A 17700-nucleotide genomic window follows, 5' to 3' on the forward strand; every position below is an offset into this window, starting at 1 on the left:
ATGTTCTTTTTCCACCCGTCCTAATCTGTGTCCTTACTTTTTATCGTTGCAGGAATCGATGGGGTGGAATCATCGGCAATTCGATCCTCTTGGTGGGTTGGATCCTATTGACGTTTTGCACGTCAAAAGGGAGAGGAGACGAATTTGCGGGAGGTGCGACGGGACACGCGAGGTCCGGATGGTCATCGTCGTTGGTCACGACGTCGAGGACAGTGTCAACAACGGAAATGCTTTTTCAGAGAATTGTAACCGACCCGCAAGATCAAACCGCCGTCGTCGGATCCGAAGTCACTCTTCCCTGTCGCGTTGTCCATCAGAAAGGTCCCGTTCAATGGACCAAGGATGATTTCGGTCTTGGCGCCGTGCGGAACCTGACCGGATACGAAAGATACGCAATGATTGGCAGCGACGAGGAAGGTAAGCTAGTAGCGGGAAAAGAGGGAAATTGAAGAATTGATGGGATAGCTTCGTCACGAGTGACGTGGTAGACCAGTTTTCGAGGATGTCAAATGTTATTCTGAATTTCTCGCGGCATCGTCACACTAATTCCAGCCACCAAAGTGCACTACGCGTGTTGATAACCCAAAAGTTTTAAAACGTTGGTGCGACGGACGATCGTAATTTGTCAGATTTTAGCGGGTTGGTAACCGTTGCTGAACATGATCGTGAGATGAAAATTCTACTGTCGGCCTGTCAGCTGCACGCACAGGCATTCAATACTTCTGATTCTTTCCGGCTTTGTGCTCCTCGCGGGGCTGACGGACGCGGCGGTGGTGCCGTAGAAATCACTCCATAATAACTGCGGGTTTGTTCTGTGGAGTGAGCTGGCTGCCAGCAGGGCTGAAAGCTCATAAACGACGACGTCAGAGGGGTGCCAGCCAGCCAACCAACCAACCAACCCTTGTGAAGAATCCTCACGTGCCGACCCCTCTAATAACTGTTCACACTGAACAAGAGCAACCTATGAGTCGGCGCTCGACTAAGCAACTTCCGACTCATCCCTCAATCAACTCGATCACCGCATCTCCTTCGTGTAATAACCGGGAAAAAATGGTCGAGTCCTTCGAGATTCTCGCAAAGTAAACTCCCAGTAAACAACTATTCATTATCTATTTGGTCATGCTCTTTAATGCAAGCATGTCCGATGATTTTCTGGTTTCTTCCAACCACCGTCGTCTTTGAATATAATAATTTCTACGTTCTAATTTGACAATTTTCACGATCACTGAGCACATTAAAGTAATCCAGGACAGAGAAAACGCCCTGGTATACGTCCGTTAATCCCACCGGGGTATAGTGGAGCCGAGCCGAGTGGTGCGTTGTTTATCGAATGAGCCCATGAACCGAGAAGTCAATCGATATCGACGCTCTAGCCCAAAATCTACTCTCGACGTTGTTGGAGCTCGCTGCTTCCTCGCTAAGATATTGGTGTCTTTACGGCATCGATGGTTTAGTACTTAAACGAGACGCACGCGCACGCACGGGAAGGAAGGAAGGAAGGAAGGAAGGAAGGCAGGCAGGCAGGCAGGCAGGCAGGAAGGAAGGAAGGAAGAACCCTCAATCCTGGTGGTAGTAACACCACGGTGGGATTAGTTGGATTTGCGGTATAGCCGGTACGATGCTCTTCCTCTGATCTCATCGACTAGTTCGTAACATCCACGAGATTAGTCCCAAATTGGTCCTTTTCTTCGATGCTTTTCCCTTTGTATTCAGCCAGATTAGATCGAGGCGAGGGCTCAGTTTATTGAATCGTAAAATGAAGCGAAACTAGCTATGCCAAGTGAGCATATAATTTGTTTCCAAAATTCCGTCAGCATGTATGATCCTGCAAACAATTCAATTCATCGAGAATCGAGTTAACGTCCGAGTAAAAAGTCGAACACTTCATTATACTTGGCCTAAACCAAACTAACTGTCGGGGGTTTGGATTGGTTGAAATGCGGAAAAAAGTGTACAAGTTACAGCAAAGTCCATTTTCGACGTTGGAGTAGTAATATTGGGCTGGTAATTCGTGGGAAATTGGCCACATGCGGGTATCAAAAGTTCTTCAAATTAACACCGCTTGTCACTGTCATTTCGCGTCTATTGTCTTCACCCGAACTTGTTACACGCGAGGATAAAACTATCGACAGACGGAAACAACGACGACGAGGATTAAAGGAAGTCCCTTTGGAGAGGGGTTGGAAGCTTCGAGGTATAAGAGGGATAGACGAGCAGCCGGGAGGGAAACGTATCAATCAATTTGTACGTATCGAAGTGGTTTCTCCGACTCGTTCTATCTCTCTGCCCCACCTCTGCAGATTGTGTCTCTCTTTCTTTTACCGCTCTCCACCCTCACTGTTCTTCTTTCTTCTACCTTCTGCACGCAGGGTGCGTCAACGAATTCAGAGGGGCCAATTGATTTTATTCGACCCCCTTGGCACTGCGCGATGTAGCCACCACCGAATTACAACCCGGGACAGAGGCCAGCCATTCCACCACACTGACGATGAGTGGACGACGGCGACTGCCTGGCTAGCTGGGTTCGGCAGTTTCACGTTTATAGTACCATGCTTGACCCCGACGCTTGATATAAAAATATCCCTAATCGGTCGTCGTTCACTTGTCCGAAGAAAACACCCCAGTATAACGCCTGTAAAGCACCACGATCAAGCTATAAAACATCATTTTCATGATACCACACGTTGCAAATATCTGCAAGAAACGACGTACCTTCGACGGTCTTCCACTACCATGATTTGGATTAGCAACCGACTTTCCTAACGGTGAAACAACTCTTCCGCATCGCGTTTTAAGTAATTTGGCAAAACCGTTGAAATCCCCATAGCGAGTTACTCGACAAACGAATTTTGCACGCATGATTCATTATCGAAAAACTTGTTTCAGTTCTACATTATACCCTGGTTTATTTTTGTCCATTTCACATCAAGGCAACTTGGGGCACGAGGGTGATTTTAAACTGTAGGAATACATCGTGGTTCCTGATGCCGTTTGAGGTTGGTAAGTATAAAAGGGAGGTAGAGGAGAGAAGCCGAGGGATCTGCGAAAGCTTGCTACTTTAAGCCGACGTCGTCCCGGAATTGCACACCGAAGTTTAAATTAGTTCTGAAACATTTGGCGCACGCTTCAATGCTTAATGGTTTCATCCATAAATCAATACAACTCCCTTGGTGCTCGGTTACTGCTTTGTTATACCGGCACCTTAACCTTACCACCGTTACGTGCCAAGATGGCGATATATCTTACCTCATACCTGCCTGCGGGCGCCGCCACGCCGTGTTGTGTGTCTCCTTCTGTCGCGCCGGGCTGCTTGCGAAATATCAACTATTTATACAACGTAATTCCCTTGCAGAGTCACCCTTCATCAATTATAAATCCATACTCATTTATCATCCCGGTCGGTATTATCTCAATCTGTTTTTAATTCCTTACGCTCAATTACGCACCGCCACGCACGCACTTCCTTATTGAACTCGAAACTTTTCTTCAACCCAAGTTCAACAATTATACAACGCATAATTTTATAATATTTATAGTTGACCGTAAAACTTGGTATGGTCAGGTTAACCTTCCTCCCGAAAATATATCGCATACTGAAACCATAAACGCGTAGTAAAATTGTTTCAACGTTGAATACTTTCTCAATTGCGTTCTTGACTTATCAAACCATTCCACACAGTTCAGTGTTCAATCTCGCATGAAGATGTTAATGATTGAAATCATATCTATAAGTAACCAGCATCAATCATCTATGATCGGTAAACTTCAACGCGTTTTATAAAGCCAAAACTTTTGTTCATATCCCCAGTGATTGAAGCGATTACACGGTGAACTGATCGTAAAGTGTGATAGAGAAGCAGAAAATCTCGTGAACTTTTCACTCTTTAGGAACACGTCAGAAGAGAAGACAAAAAGAAAGAACAGTCCCCAGACACACGGCAAATGGGGGAGAGGAGAAAACGAACAACTCGATGGAAGTGATGGAACGAAGCTTCCCCAATAATCCAACTCGAAGTTCGCCCAAGTGTCTGCTGGTAGCAATTTGCCATGGCGTCGTCGTCGTATAATCAGATGATCAGTAGATTCACTCGGCAGTAGGTGGTGGGTGTTAACAGACAAGCGTATAGTATACCTCTTATACCTCTAACCACCATTCAGAAGACACCTGAAACTGGCGTTTGTATCCCGATATGTTTTCACAGTAGCTGCTACATGCCAAGAAGCGGAAAGGTACGAGGTCAGCGTGTCTTAGAATCGTTTCTTAGCTCCCGTGTCAACGATGCGTTCTCGCTCACTTTGAAACGGGGACATTTTCCACCACTTGCAATCAGTTTTGGCCTTCCGTGGCGCTTCCGCAATCTCAACGATCACCACCAGTAGCTCGCTTGCTGTTCATGATCGTCGCGATAAGTGCACCATGCAGAGTGCTGGAAAGTCTTCGCTCCACCTCTTCGCACACTATCTTCGTTGTTACAAGCTTTGAATTATGCATGGATGCCTGTGTACGCGACGCTGAAGGAACACGTTGGAAATGCTCGCCCATGATCGTCCGTATCACCGTAATCTCCTATCGTGCCAGCGTATCTTACTTACAAATTAATTTCATCACATTATTTTGAATGTATAGATCGCGGTGTGTGGCACTTGAACTAACTAATGAACCAGCCATCCATCGATCCAACCACTTCCGTACTAATGATCTAGCCTAGAGAAGAAAACTACTCGGCGATTATTTAAATCGACCACGATAATCCGCAGCCGTCATCGAAAATTAACCACGTCAGAAAAGACAAAAGATGAAACAAAACTTGATTCAGCAGATGAGTAGCGTTATTGCAGAACGAGGGCCCGACGTCACTGTCTCGGCATCTTTCAACCGCGTATCATGAATTACCTCAGTCGGTTGAGATGTGGTTGTAGGATCAAATTCGAGATCTCTCGAGTGTTCATTTTCCGGAAAGGTACCTACTTTAGTCTGCACTCCAGACAATCGAGAGACACCTTCTTGCTATAAAAGGTAGCCTGGTTTACACAGACGTCTTTTCTCCACTCAACTGATTTGAAAATTGCCAAGTACTGGCCGAGATTCGACAGGAAGCAGAGACGAGAACGTGGGAAAGAATGATTCCGCGATGAGTTTCTAGCATGAGTGGGAAACCCTTCAACATCCATGTTGGAAAACCACCAGAATCTCGGAGCTTTTGCAATCGGGGACTTGTGACTTCAGACATCGTATGTCAAGTGACTTAAATTGACTTCATCGCGTGACATCGATAAAAACATGAAATGAATTGGTCTGGTTTGAATTAGCAAATTATTCAAACATACGAAACGTGTCTCAATTGAGATGAATAATTAAAGGAACTTTACTGATCTCTTATGTACCTACGTCGCGACAAATTGCATCTTAAATTTATTTATTCCATAACTGCGCGGAACGTTAAGTGCACTGCTCTGGAGAAAGGAGGCTGGCTGGATGGCTGCTGAATGTTCATGCAGGTTCCTTATGATACTGTCACACATAGGGTGCGAAAGGAGGTCACGTTAAAATTTGCGAAAGAGGTGCAGCATGCAAAGGCGTGCAAACTCCCCTAAAGTGCAGGAAACCCGCTTTGAGATCTACGACTACACTGAAATTTCCACAAGTATATACACACCTATGTAGGTGGTATACAAGTACGTGCAAAGAATATTCACACGCTTTTAGAATAATTTCATCCGTCTATTCATTTTTAACATTTCTTATTTTTCCTCTCGCAAAAATTATTCCACATCTTCACATCTCTCCTCTCTCTCTTTCTTTCTCTCTCTACCTCTACAGCATTGATCGAATTTTTCATCACCAAAGTGTACACCTTGTACATAACCTGGTACATACATATATTATACGAAAATTACAAACGTGCGTGAATTCCTTTTTGCGTTTCACTGCGAGTAATGAGAAACAAAGTGTCGAGTGTTAATTTCTGCATGTGTACTGTATAGGTTCGACAGCATTGTAGAACGCGAGTTGAAGAACAGTGCGTATGAAATACTATCTACACAACTGTCTGCCGGTTCAAATTAGTGCAGGTTGCGAGTAGTATCGAAATCGAAACATGGGTTATGTAATACATGCGGGAATTATTGCGCGAAAACTTTAACCGAACACAAAACTATATTTTATCGCATGCATATGCCGTTAAACAGTGTGGAACCAAGCACAGGGAAAATACTTGGAGTACTTAGAGGAAACTATAACGTGACTGGATGTGACAAGTGATAAATGCGAAGGTCTCTTGTTATTGCGTATTATAACGATCCCAATGACTATTTCAACTCAGCGCCAATTTCAACCGTTAATTATCTTCAATTTATACAACGACGCGACTTATGGATAAAAGGAAAAATAAGAAACAAATGAAATTTCGCATCTAGTGATTGTACGTGTTTGCATCGATTCGTCTACTACCACCGATGGTAGACACAAGTTCTCTAGTTCTGTGTCTGAATAGGCGTAGAATGTCGATAACCGAGGGCATATTCTCGATATCATTTTCCCCCCCGTTTTTTTTCATAGTCAGATCGCCGTTGGGATAAACGTGGGAAAATATCAGTGTAACGTAAATGCTTTCCAAATGTGGGTATACCGACCATTTACCCACGTTCTATTTATTATAGGATATGTATCTGCGTATTTCTCATTTTATACAACCGTAAGATATGCGAAACGTAAAAAGCCACATCACGCTAGTTAGAAGTATACGAAGAGACGGAACTCAACCGCTTGAAACGAAGCAGAAAATGGCGGAGTTGAAGTTTTCGTTCAAACATTCTTCAAATATCTTATCTCAAACACTTACGTTGATTCTATAACTTGCAGGAGAAATGTTCGAACGCAGCTCCTCAATTATCTTCTTTTTTTTTTAATGTATAACGGATTACAGAACCTTTGCAATATGCATATGATTTATGGCATATAAAACGTATATGTTAGATAAAAATTAGACCTCAAATTTCTCCATCGTAAGTTAAAATAGGTCAATGTTTCTTTCGGTAAATTTTTGCTTAAACTCAATTGCCAAATATATCAACAAACACTCAAATTTTAAGAAACTAATGAAGGATTAGGATCGGACATCCTTTCGATACTTGAAGGTAGAAACATCAATCTGAGTAAACTGAGTATGTTAACTGTTTGTAGTACTTGTTTATAATATTTTTCATAAATCTTACATAGTGCTCATCATCAATTTATCAATTCTTGAAATTTTTCAATAAACTATATTTTCCCTCACTTAAACCCCTGAATTTTCTTACAGAGAGTAATTATCAACATTTAAAAGAATCTTACAACAGTGAGAAAGAATATAGAAAAATTTCAGCACACGGTGTTTGAATTTTCTGACATCTTCCAGTATTTTTCACACGCATACAAATTCCCTGACAACTCTCGAATTTGTCATTTTACCTTGACAGCTAGACACTTTGGGTAATTGTGGAAAAAAGAGTGTATAAACTCGGTCCACATTTAGTCCAGGTATAATAATCGTGAGGGATTTTCAGCGGCGACAAACTTGTAACAAGGGGAAAAACCCACACCCCCAGTTGTCTGGTTTGAAAATTGTGGGTGGGGGGCAATTGACTGGTTTGCGAGAAAAAGTGAAAAACTTTGAGTTGTTGAACTTTTAGGTGTTTAACATCCGTATGCGTATACTCTAAACTTAAAACCCTCGCACTTGGAAACGGGCACCCGCACGAAACTTGTGGTGCAAAATTATTCGTTCTTGTATGTGTGTGCGAAAAACCTCAAACTGAAATTCCCGAAATAAAGAAGAAAAGTGGAGAAGAAGGGGAAGAAGAAGAAGAAGCATGGGAACTTTTGAACGTTGCAGAAACTTGGAACTATTGAAACTCGGGAAAAGAACTGCAGTAACTGGCGAAAACCGTCGGGGCAGAATTGATCGCCCACCCTTCAAATTCACCCCGTAAACTTTTAACAGGTGCTAACACCCGCCAAACACTTCGTCGCCTGTAGGATTTTACCCATATATAACCTATCTACTTAGGATTAGTTTCTGACTCGTAAAATTTGAAGAAAAATAAAACCGATCTGAGGAAAACGAAGAGAAATGGAAACAACCGAGATTTTTTCAAATTTCTAACACCTTAAATTCAAATCTCACGCATTTAACAAACGAAGAAATTATCGAAACAAAAGGGAAACGATGAAACAAAGGTTCGAATTCTCTCATTTAATATTGAAGAGATGTCTTGGCAACTCAGAAAAAAAAAATTTTTAATCCCAGAATTTCAATAAATCGTAGATTATTTTGACCGTCAATGAATTCTTTATAAAAGATCTGGACTGAGTTTTTTCCCCAATTCTTTTATTCTTTACACATAACCTTGCGAATGAAGTACATACTGCTATTAAAAATCACACCAATAGTACTGAAGATTCAGGAAACTTATAGTGAATCGCATCACAAGAAAAAAATTAGTCCATATTCATGGAAATTGACGTAAAATATGCTTTTGGTATGAAAAAAAATGGAACGATAATGTGATGTTTCAAAAGTTATGAAAAATCAAATTTTTTTCGATAAAATCAGCGATATTTAAATCTTTCCCTAAATTTTCGAAAGAAATTTTTTTAAATAAAATTCAACGCATCCAACTTAGGTTTGTCTATACGTTAGTCGCATTATTTCCTACCGATATGGTAAAAATTTTTTGCAACTGAATCGTGAACGAATCCTCGCACGCAACAATTTTCAAACTTCTGTCAAATTTTTATATTTCAGGTGACTTTTCGCTGCGCATACACCCGGTCGAGTTGGAGGACGATGGGAAGTATCAGTGCCAAGCATCACCGACCAACGACGGTCAGCCGGGTCTCAGATCGAAATTCGCATATCTCACCGTCCTCGTGCCACCCCAAAAGCCGAAAATTACTCAAGGGGACTTTCTCGTGACAACCGAGGACCGGGAACTGACCTTGGAGTGCGTCAGCGTCGCCGGAAAACCGCCGGCTGAGGTAAGTCACAATTTTCCACTAAATTTACTTTCCTTGATTTCATTGTAAAAGCTGCTATGTTGAAATTGAACGACGCGGAAATTTATTGTAAAACATCTTTCGTAGTCGATTCGGAAATTTACCGTCAGATTACAGTGTTGGATTGACGTTAGATGGCGTCAAATTAACACCAAATTATATCGTCATCTTTACTTATAACAATTTTTCGTATTCCTCATCCTCATCGGATCTCTTTTCGATCCTTGTCCATTTTACTAGTCGCCCGAAGTTCAGCATCTTGTTAATAAAATGGTTCGAACCGTTTGGTAGACAAATGATATGATTTGGTTGTTGGCCGAAGATAAGTGAGTTTTGAAACTAGTCAAGATTCTTACAATTAGCTCTGCGAATTTTGCGTAACTTGATTGCGCCTAACGTTGTATACTTGGGTTTTGACGGTGGTTATAATTGAAAAACTTGCAACTCTTTCCGATGAATAATAAGCAGCACTTTTTCGCGTCCACGTCGTCGTCTCCGCTCAGGGTTTACCTCAGGGAATTGTCGTCTCCTGTTATGAGAACCTACCTCAGGGAAATCCCAATGGGCTTTTACCCTAAGTGAGCTTATATCGGTTACTGATACCCAAAAACGAGCCTCGGCGACATGTTTCTTCTTCTCGCAAAGCACCATCTTCTTTTTTATGGTAACCATCTTGTATTTTCTCAGTAGTATTTCGAATCCTCACAACAGTTGCACACGCTTTCCTTTCAAGTACGGAAAGAGTCTTCTGGAGCGTATAACGCTTTTTCACGTTCCACATTTCCCACCATCCAAGCATTCCGATTGGTCGACTAAACATTGCAAACCAATCAGAATTGACTGGGGCAGTCCGCTGCCCGAGGTCTGAAGGATTTCATTACATCCGGACAGTCAATTGGTTTGCAAAGTTTAGCCGACCAATGCGAAATGTGAAAAGTTAAGAACCGTAATAAGCCCACCGAATCGTACTTCAGCAGGTTGATGAGGAGCGGTACGTAACTCGAGATGAATGAAAGTCGCGCGAAGTCGTTTGACGACGACACTGGAAACGTTTAAAATTCATTCACTGTCCGGAGGTAATGAAATCCTTCAGGACTCGGGCAGCGGACATGCTCCTGTCCATAAACAGGGTTCGAAATGGTTTCCGCAAACGTGATTCATTAGACATTGATCCCATCTCATCCCTGTGTGAACAACGTTCTCCGAGTCTTTCAACTCTGCTGTAACGACGATGCCTCCCAGGAAGGGTAGGAAGCACGTACAACGTGCACACATGCATGATGCATACACGCGAGGAGTACAGAGATAAGTGAAGGGGGCCAAAGAGCCAGAAGCTCGAGAGCTTGAGACGAGGGCTGAAACGCGACGTGGCGTCGCGACGCTGCTCCTCCTTCTCACACACGCTAAAAAACGTACGAGGATACACTCCCAACCAAACTAGTCAGTCAGTCAGTCAGCCTTCCTTCTCCTTCTCTCTCTGTTTCTCCCTCGTGTCTTCCGCCCCTTTCTCTCCACCAGCACAGCCACTTGCTTTGAGCTTTCTAGCACTGTGCCATTTAAAGTTTCCCCATCACTGTGTAAGCAGTAAACAGCAGCAGCTCCGTTTTCCTATACTCATCGCAAATCTTCCTTCTCCTCCTCCTCCTCCTCCTACTCTTCTTCCGTGGCTCTTTTTTCCACATTCGTATATTGTTTATACGACGCGCGTTCCCATTTCTAGCTTCGGTGACATTTCGTTTCCTTCCCTTGGGTCGGTCACTCTCCGTGTCTCTCTTAATGCACGCTCTTCTCCCTTGGAGATGGGTCAAGTTTCGGTAGTTTTCTCTTTTTTTTTTCTCCCCATTTTTATCTCTTGGACTTGCAGGGTCCTTCCATTATTCTTACATTTACTATACTACGGAAAGAAGAACTCTAGTAGGTTTCTTGTTGTTTTATTACTGAGTCTTGGGGGTTCGCACGAGGTAAATTATCGCTGCTTTCTGCGGTTAACCTTTCAGAGAATTGTTTCGAGTTTGTAAAGCTTCAAACTCAGTCGGATGGAATCGTTTCACTTCTCGAGGTTCTTTCCAAATGGTTAGCAATATCACGAAATGATGATCCAACGAATATTATGATCTCCGTCGAACCTAGAAACACGAATGTCAAAGAACTTGGACTCGGTCAAGTGGTCAAGACGAAATGATAAAAATTAGGAAACTATCTCATAAGTAAGCCATCATTTTTTTCTTGATATATCAGGCAATCCCAATGTCTTCTCTTCTTTCACTGAAATCATTATCAAGGTGTCCAGTTATCGTGGAAATTCTGGAATCATGGAATTCTCGTGGAATTTCACGTCTGTAAAACAATTTGACACACTGATTATGATATGAAGAATATCGATGGATATTTCGAAACGAGAACAATGGATAAGTCGGGCAAATGATCTGTGAAAAAAAAAAAAAAAAAAGAGGAAACTCCGCTTTACGAAAAATGAAAATCCAATTAACTCGAAATAAACCACGGAATGAAAAACCCATCAGTTTTAAAAAATGGCAAATAAACCAGATCTCCGATTGTCCGATTTTGTATTGCTTCGATCTACTACTATCGTTCTGTTTAAAAAAAAAAATAATAATAATAACAACAATTTGATTTACACCTACCATTTTCCGTTCGGGATATAAAACCGTTGCGCTCAATCTCGATGATTTGTAATATTATGGTCGAACACTCAGCAACGGTTCATTATAGGCATAATATCCTACAGCTTGGCGAAAACGTGAGAGCGGATGTATAAAGTAGGCGTCACCAGCAGCCCTGTTGATATGAGATCTGAATTCATCGTTTTAAACGTAACGCCAAATCATATCTCTCAGCAGGCATATTACACGAAAATTCCATTAGCCGTGGTGGTCTGCTGCCACGGACGCAGCTCAGGCATCGATATCAATTTCGGTACGCCCGTGGAACCCTCCTCCTCCACCTAGTTTCATCCTCGTCCTATTTCCTCCTCTCTGGCTCTCTTTTATGCACATGTATGTAATCAAGTAATTATACACGTAATATGAAAAATAATTACCCTACTCGGGTTGTACGATTACGATTAGTGTACGACCTACACTTGGACGATGTACGCGTCGCATTGCGGCGAACATTCGTTGCGAGTTCATCGAGTCGTTTAACTTTCTTTTTTTTTTTTTTTTTTCTTTATCTCGTTTTCATGCTCTTATTCACGAGGTTGGAGTTAGTAGCAAGAAAAAAGAAATGTGCACATTTCGAAAAGTCGTTACTCGAAAGTCGTTTCAAAGTTCTGCAACAACGATTTTTTCCATCATGTTTCGTAACGCAAACGTTACTGAACTTCAGCCTTGGTCTTATTCTTCTCGTAACCAAATTTTTGAAATCTATGGGTTTTTTTTTTTTTGGAACACAATGTAATCGTAGCACAACCGAATTCCTGTATCAAATCGTAAAAAACTTATGAAATTTGTGTCCGTAGATAATATGTGAAAATATCTGGTAGTTGTTGAAATTCATCGTGAAACAATTTCAGTACAGTCAACTCGGAAATTGAATATCCCGACATGTACCCGGTGTTACATCCACCGGAAGTTGTAGTGTTTAGAAATCCGAACCGTCGTTTACGTCTTTGACAGTAAAACGGTACCGAGTCAAAGCTTCCAACATCCTGAAAATAGTATGAAAAAAAAAAATGTACAAGAGTTGAAACGAGAAACCGGTACGATTTTTCTTTTTGGGTTTCAACCCTTCGAACGAGAAAGGAAAGAGACCTCCTCCCCCTCGCGTACAATGACGAAACAGTGGCATCGACAATGTTACTCGGATGATTCTCAGATGGCGCGCAGCTGAAAAGCTTCCAAAACTTCCGTTGTAAGAAGAATAACCTCGTCCGCCTTCACCGCCAACCGATTCGGGTAGTATTTGTATTAACGACTATTAAACCGGTTGTTATTTTTCGGCAAATTGGTGTCCCGCACAGTCTTCCTAATTAGCCTTACCGGGGGGTGTTTATTCACCTCGAGACGGGGGTGAATTTCGTTTGAGGTTCCCTCTTTCCGGTCTCTCGACGAGGATGGGGGGAGGGGGGAGGGGGGGTTGGTTGGTTCTAAGAGTGCCTGCGTCGTTTATAATGCACCGCGTCCTGCAAAGGCGTCGTATAGACCTAAGAATATATCCATCCCCATTATAAGGAGGAAGAATGGGTAACCGCGACGAGTTTACTTTAACCGTTAGGTATAAGGTACGGACGCGAAAGGGGTTGTCGAAAATACGACGCGGTGAAAATTCCGCCCCTATTTTTAACATTCGCGGGAGGGCTCTGTTGTACCTGCCAATCTGCTGGCCCCGTGGTATAATAATCGAATCGCAAGTCGCGCCCCCGTATTTCGGTCTCAATTGCCTCGTGATGAAGAAAAGGAAAAAGAAACGGAAGAAGAGGAAGAAATATTTCTTTTTTTTCTTTTCTTTTTTTTTTTTCTTCTCCACCGTTAATATTGTCAAGGCGACAAGAAGGGCGGCTAGGGTGGAAAGCAAGCGAGGTTATTAAAGCCGATTGTCTTTATAAACCAGGATAAAAGCGGCACTCGAGATTATTACCGTATTAAAAAAGAAAGGAAATAAAGTACACTACGAATAAGCGATAAAGAAAAAACAAAAAAAAAAAGAAGAAGAGAATAGAATAGAACAAGATAAACAACCGGCCAGATGATCATGATTTTTTGAAAGAGAAGAAATGAAACAATGGTTTCGCCGAAAATCAAAACTTTTTTATTTATTTATCGAGAGGGATATTACAATTTGACGAATTGCTCGATGTACGCGCAGGTCACGTGATAAAATTGATAGAAAGTAACTGGTAACAATTTTTGGTTAAAAAAAAATTTTTTTAACACTCGTGCATTTTTTTTTTTTTTTTTTTATTCGCTTTTGAGCTTTTGGAGTCGCTTATTACGAATCTGAACTCGAAATTCGAATATTCAAAATGTCGGACACAATACGACGGAAGAAAATTCTTAAAGTTATTCGATTATGATAAAACTTTATGTTGCATGGTTTTTCGGCTCACGCTGATTACGAATCTGAAATCGAAGTGCACGAATTTAAAATGCCGGATCTAATATGGCGGACAAACGAAAACAAGAAGAATAATTTTTAAAAAATTGTGTGAAATTTTTTGGCGTGTATTGACTTCGTGTAAAAATTGGCTTCCGGATTTTCGTGGTAGATTAGCAGAAATTGCTTTTTCTTATCGTGGAAAAATACGAATTTCGAACATTTGCTTAAACGTGTTATTTTTGCAATGATTAAGTAGATAAGTTTGATATTTTCTTTTTATACTCAGAAATATTTCAGAAATTATGTGGAACCAAAAAAAAACTCGGCAGTTGTTATCAAAATGTAGTTTAACGAATAAAAAGGTGGAACGCTCAGCGTCCCAGCGTAAAATGAAGGGTTGAACAGTTTTTGTTTTTTTTTTTGAATTGGGCAGATTAAAAGACAAGAGGTGTGATAAAAAAAATAAAAAACACGTATTAAAGAAAACCACCGCCCTTTGACAAATCGGCGAATCAATAAATTAATTTATAACATATTGATGAAACATTGCCGTCACGAGATTAAAACCGAGACTAGGATTGTCGAAAAGCGTGGATTTAGGTTCGTCTCTCGGGTTTGCAAAACGTAGCAAAGATCCCGTCGAAATGAAATGAAAATAAAAATGAGTTTAAAAACAACAAATGAGAAATAATTTTACCGAGTATACGTAAACTCGGCGAAACTCGATTATACTCTTAATCCCCGAAGCTTTAGCCACAAATTCAAAGTAAACGTAAAAAAAGAGAGAGAGAGAGGCTTTGACATTTTGTTTTCATTAATTTATTCAGTGATTTCTGGGTCTCTAAGTTTAATTTTTTTTTTTTTTTTTTCCATCCCGTACTGTCTTGTTTTTTCTTGTCCCATAAAAAAAACCCAAGAAAACGAGCGCGGAAAAAATTGGGACGCGTTTTTGTTTGTTGTCCGTTTGAAGTTTACCTTGGATGATTCAATCGCAGAAACTGGTACGTTTCCCAAAGCGCTGTTTTCCTCTTTCACCGAACCCCGAGACATTAATCATGGATTTGCATAATTTTAATTAAAAACTGAGGGTTACAAATGCGAAAACAAATTTGATTAATTTTTCAGTTGAAGCTGCAGGTTTAAACCCCCCCCCCCCCCTTCCGACAGGCACACAGACGTGTTTAAATTTACGTGTGTGTGTGTGTGTTCGTGTGTGTAATAAAACCGCATCGCGAATCACATTACCCGATCCCTCTTTTCCGCGAGTAATTCTGCAACCTTTCTCGCAATTCAATTATGCAAAATACAGAGCGATCCGATATCTTCCCGATAATTACTTTCTGAGATCACGTTGCGAATTAAACCCCCACTCCCTACCTTATCAACGATACATAATTACCGACCACAACACATATTTTCAGTCTCGTTATGTGCTCGTCGGCAGGTATATAATGTGTACATATATATATATATATATATATATATATATATATATATATATATATATATATATATATATATATATATAATATAGGTACAGGGAGTTCGCTTACTCGAATAAAATAACCACATCTTCTATATTAGAAACTCGGAATTTCCTTAATGAGACGCGAAATTAGATTTCAGATAGCGTGTAACGGGTTATATTATATACTATACAGAAATCGTTATCGATTTATTGGTCGTAGAATGAAGAAAGAAAAAGAAAAAAAGAAAAAACTTGGAAACTTTTTAAATTTTTTTTTTATTTTTTGTCCGCTCATACCAGAAAATACACAATTTGTGAAATTCATTCGCGTACAATTAGTTGTCGAATCAACGACTTTACCACAGATATTCTTTGTTACTCAGATAATTGTATTTAAAAATGATCATTGCAGATTGTAATATCAATAAACTTGAGCTTCGTAAAAATAAAATGAAAAAATAAAAATATCACACTGTAATATAATAAGTATAATAATTCAAATAATATATATATATATATGTATAGGATGTTTAATACTATTAGTAGAAAACCGTAAAGTTACCAAGTACGAGCTCGCGATTAGAGCGTGGTGTATTTCTGTATAAAAATATGCGAATACCTTCCTGTAACAGAATATTGCAGCGGATAAACAAATTGTCAGTCTCGCGCACTGCGAAATATTCAAGACACCGCAAACCCTTGATCCAGTTTCTCTGAAAGTTTTCTCATAAGCGAGCATACGAACGACGAATGATCGGATCGCATTACATATATATACATATATGTGCATATGCATATACATATAACGTACCTTACCGGGAATCTAGAACCGTCATCTCTCTCTCTCTCTCTCTCTCTCTTTCTGTCGACGACGACGACAAACGAGACTGCTGCACCAGAAATAAAACTGCAGGAGCTATCATCGTCCTCATCTCTCCCGAGAGATATTAAAATTTCGTGGCACAAGTTGTTTCCACGTCGCGTCGTTCCGGAAAATCTACCGCATTCGCTGTTCGTATGGATAGTGTAAAACTTGTTGAAACTTTAGAATCAACCGCGCATGCGCCAAATAATTAAATCTCATTGGTCGGCGAAATCTTCACGCAGCGATATTCTTGTCTGTGATGCAGGCTGGCCAACTTACGTAAAATGTGTACGTTTGAATTTTCAAAGAGCGTAAGCATTAAATTCCCACCGTTCTTTGAAGAATCAACTTTCCGATCCAGTAACAAATGCTTCCCAAACCTTTCCGAGTCACTATCTCAATTATTTAGGATTCTAACCTCGAAAATTCGTATAAACTACATCACCGCCAGAAAACAGTGTTTGAGAGCTGAAACTCGGGTTGGCCAGCCTGCGCGAACAGCTGATGAAACTGGCGCATGCGCGGTTGATTTTCAAGTTTTTCAAGATATTGTCCCGGTATACGCATTAATTCAAGTCAGTCAAGGGGCGGGGTTGTAATGACAAATTTGAAAAGTTCCGAGAGGGCCAAATTTCGAAATATTTGGTGGCGAAACTCAAAGTAAAGAAACAAAATCTTGGCAATAATCACGGGGAGATTTGAGTCTGGTAAATAGAGAAGATTTGTGGAGTAATCGACTCAAATTCGCGACGTTCTTTGAAATATTGAAATATTCGAGATGTGTAAGGGAAAGCAGTCATCTTAGGCTGGATAATTTGAGACAAACTGTACTTTATCGAATGTGGTAGAAGATTGCTTTCATAATTTGTTTGCTTTTTTTTTTTTTTTTTGTTTTTGTTTTTTTTGTCGCCCATACTGCGAGTTACGTATACATTTTTCAGGATATTAAGAACGATTTATACCATAAGAATATACAGGTTTGTACGCTTGATCGAGTAATTGAAGAAACCGTTTATTAAAGGGGCCGGTTAATCGATTGGTCGATAAAACTATTGGGAAAAGAAAGAGCCGATTAATCAATTCATCGAAAAAGCTTTAAATCGAAATTGTCGATTGATCGATTAATCGCAAAGTGATCAGTTGAAAAAGTCGATCAAAAGACAAAAAAAAAAAAAAAGAAACGACTCATTGAAGAGGCCGATCCATGAACGATAAATTAAAAAGACAATAATCGATTAATCCAAAAAATTATATATTTATATAACCAGGATA

General features: G+C 40.6%; 1 protein-coding gene across 1 annotated transcript in view; it reads left to right on the forward strand.

Annotated features, from left to right (window-relative positions):
* The window catches only part of LOC124186196 (irregular chiasm C-roughest protein-like), a 90161-nt gene that overhangs the window by 57956 nt on the left and 14505 nt on the right, over nt 1-17700 (forward strand). The window contains exons 2-3 of the mRNA XM_046577687.1: nt 53-417; nt 8787-9019. Coding sequence (XP_046433643.1) covers nt 53-417; nt 8787-9019 — 598 coding nt within the window. The remainder of the gene's footprint in view (nt 1-52; nt 418-8786; nt 9020-17700) is intronic.

This window comes from Neodiprion fabricii, chromosome 7 (genome assembly GCF_021155785.1).
Source record: "Neodiprion fabricii isolate iyNeoFabr1 chromosome 7, iyNeoFabr1.1, whole genome shotgun sequence".
Classification (NCBI taxonomy): domain Eukaryota; kingdom Metazoa; phylum Arthropoda; class Insecta; order Hymenoptera; family Diprionidae; genus Neodiprion; species Neodiprion fabricii.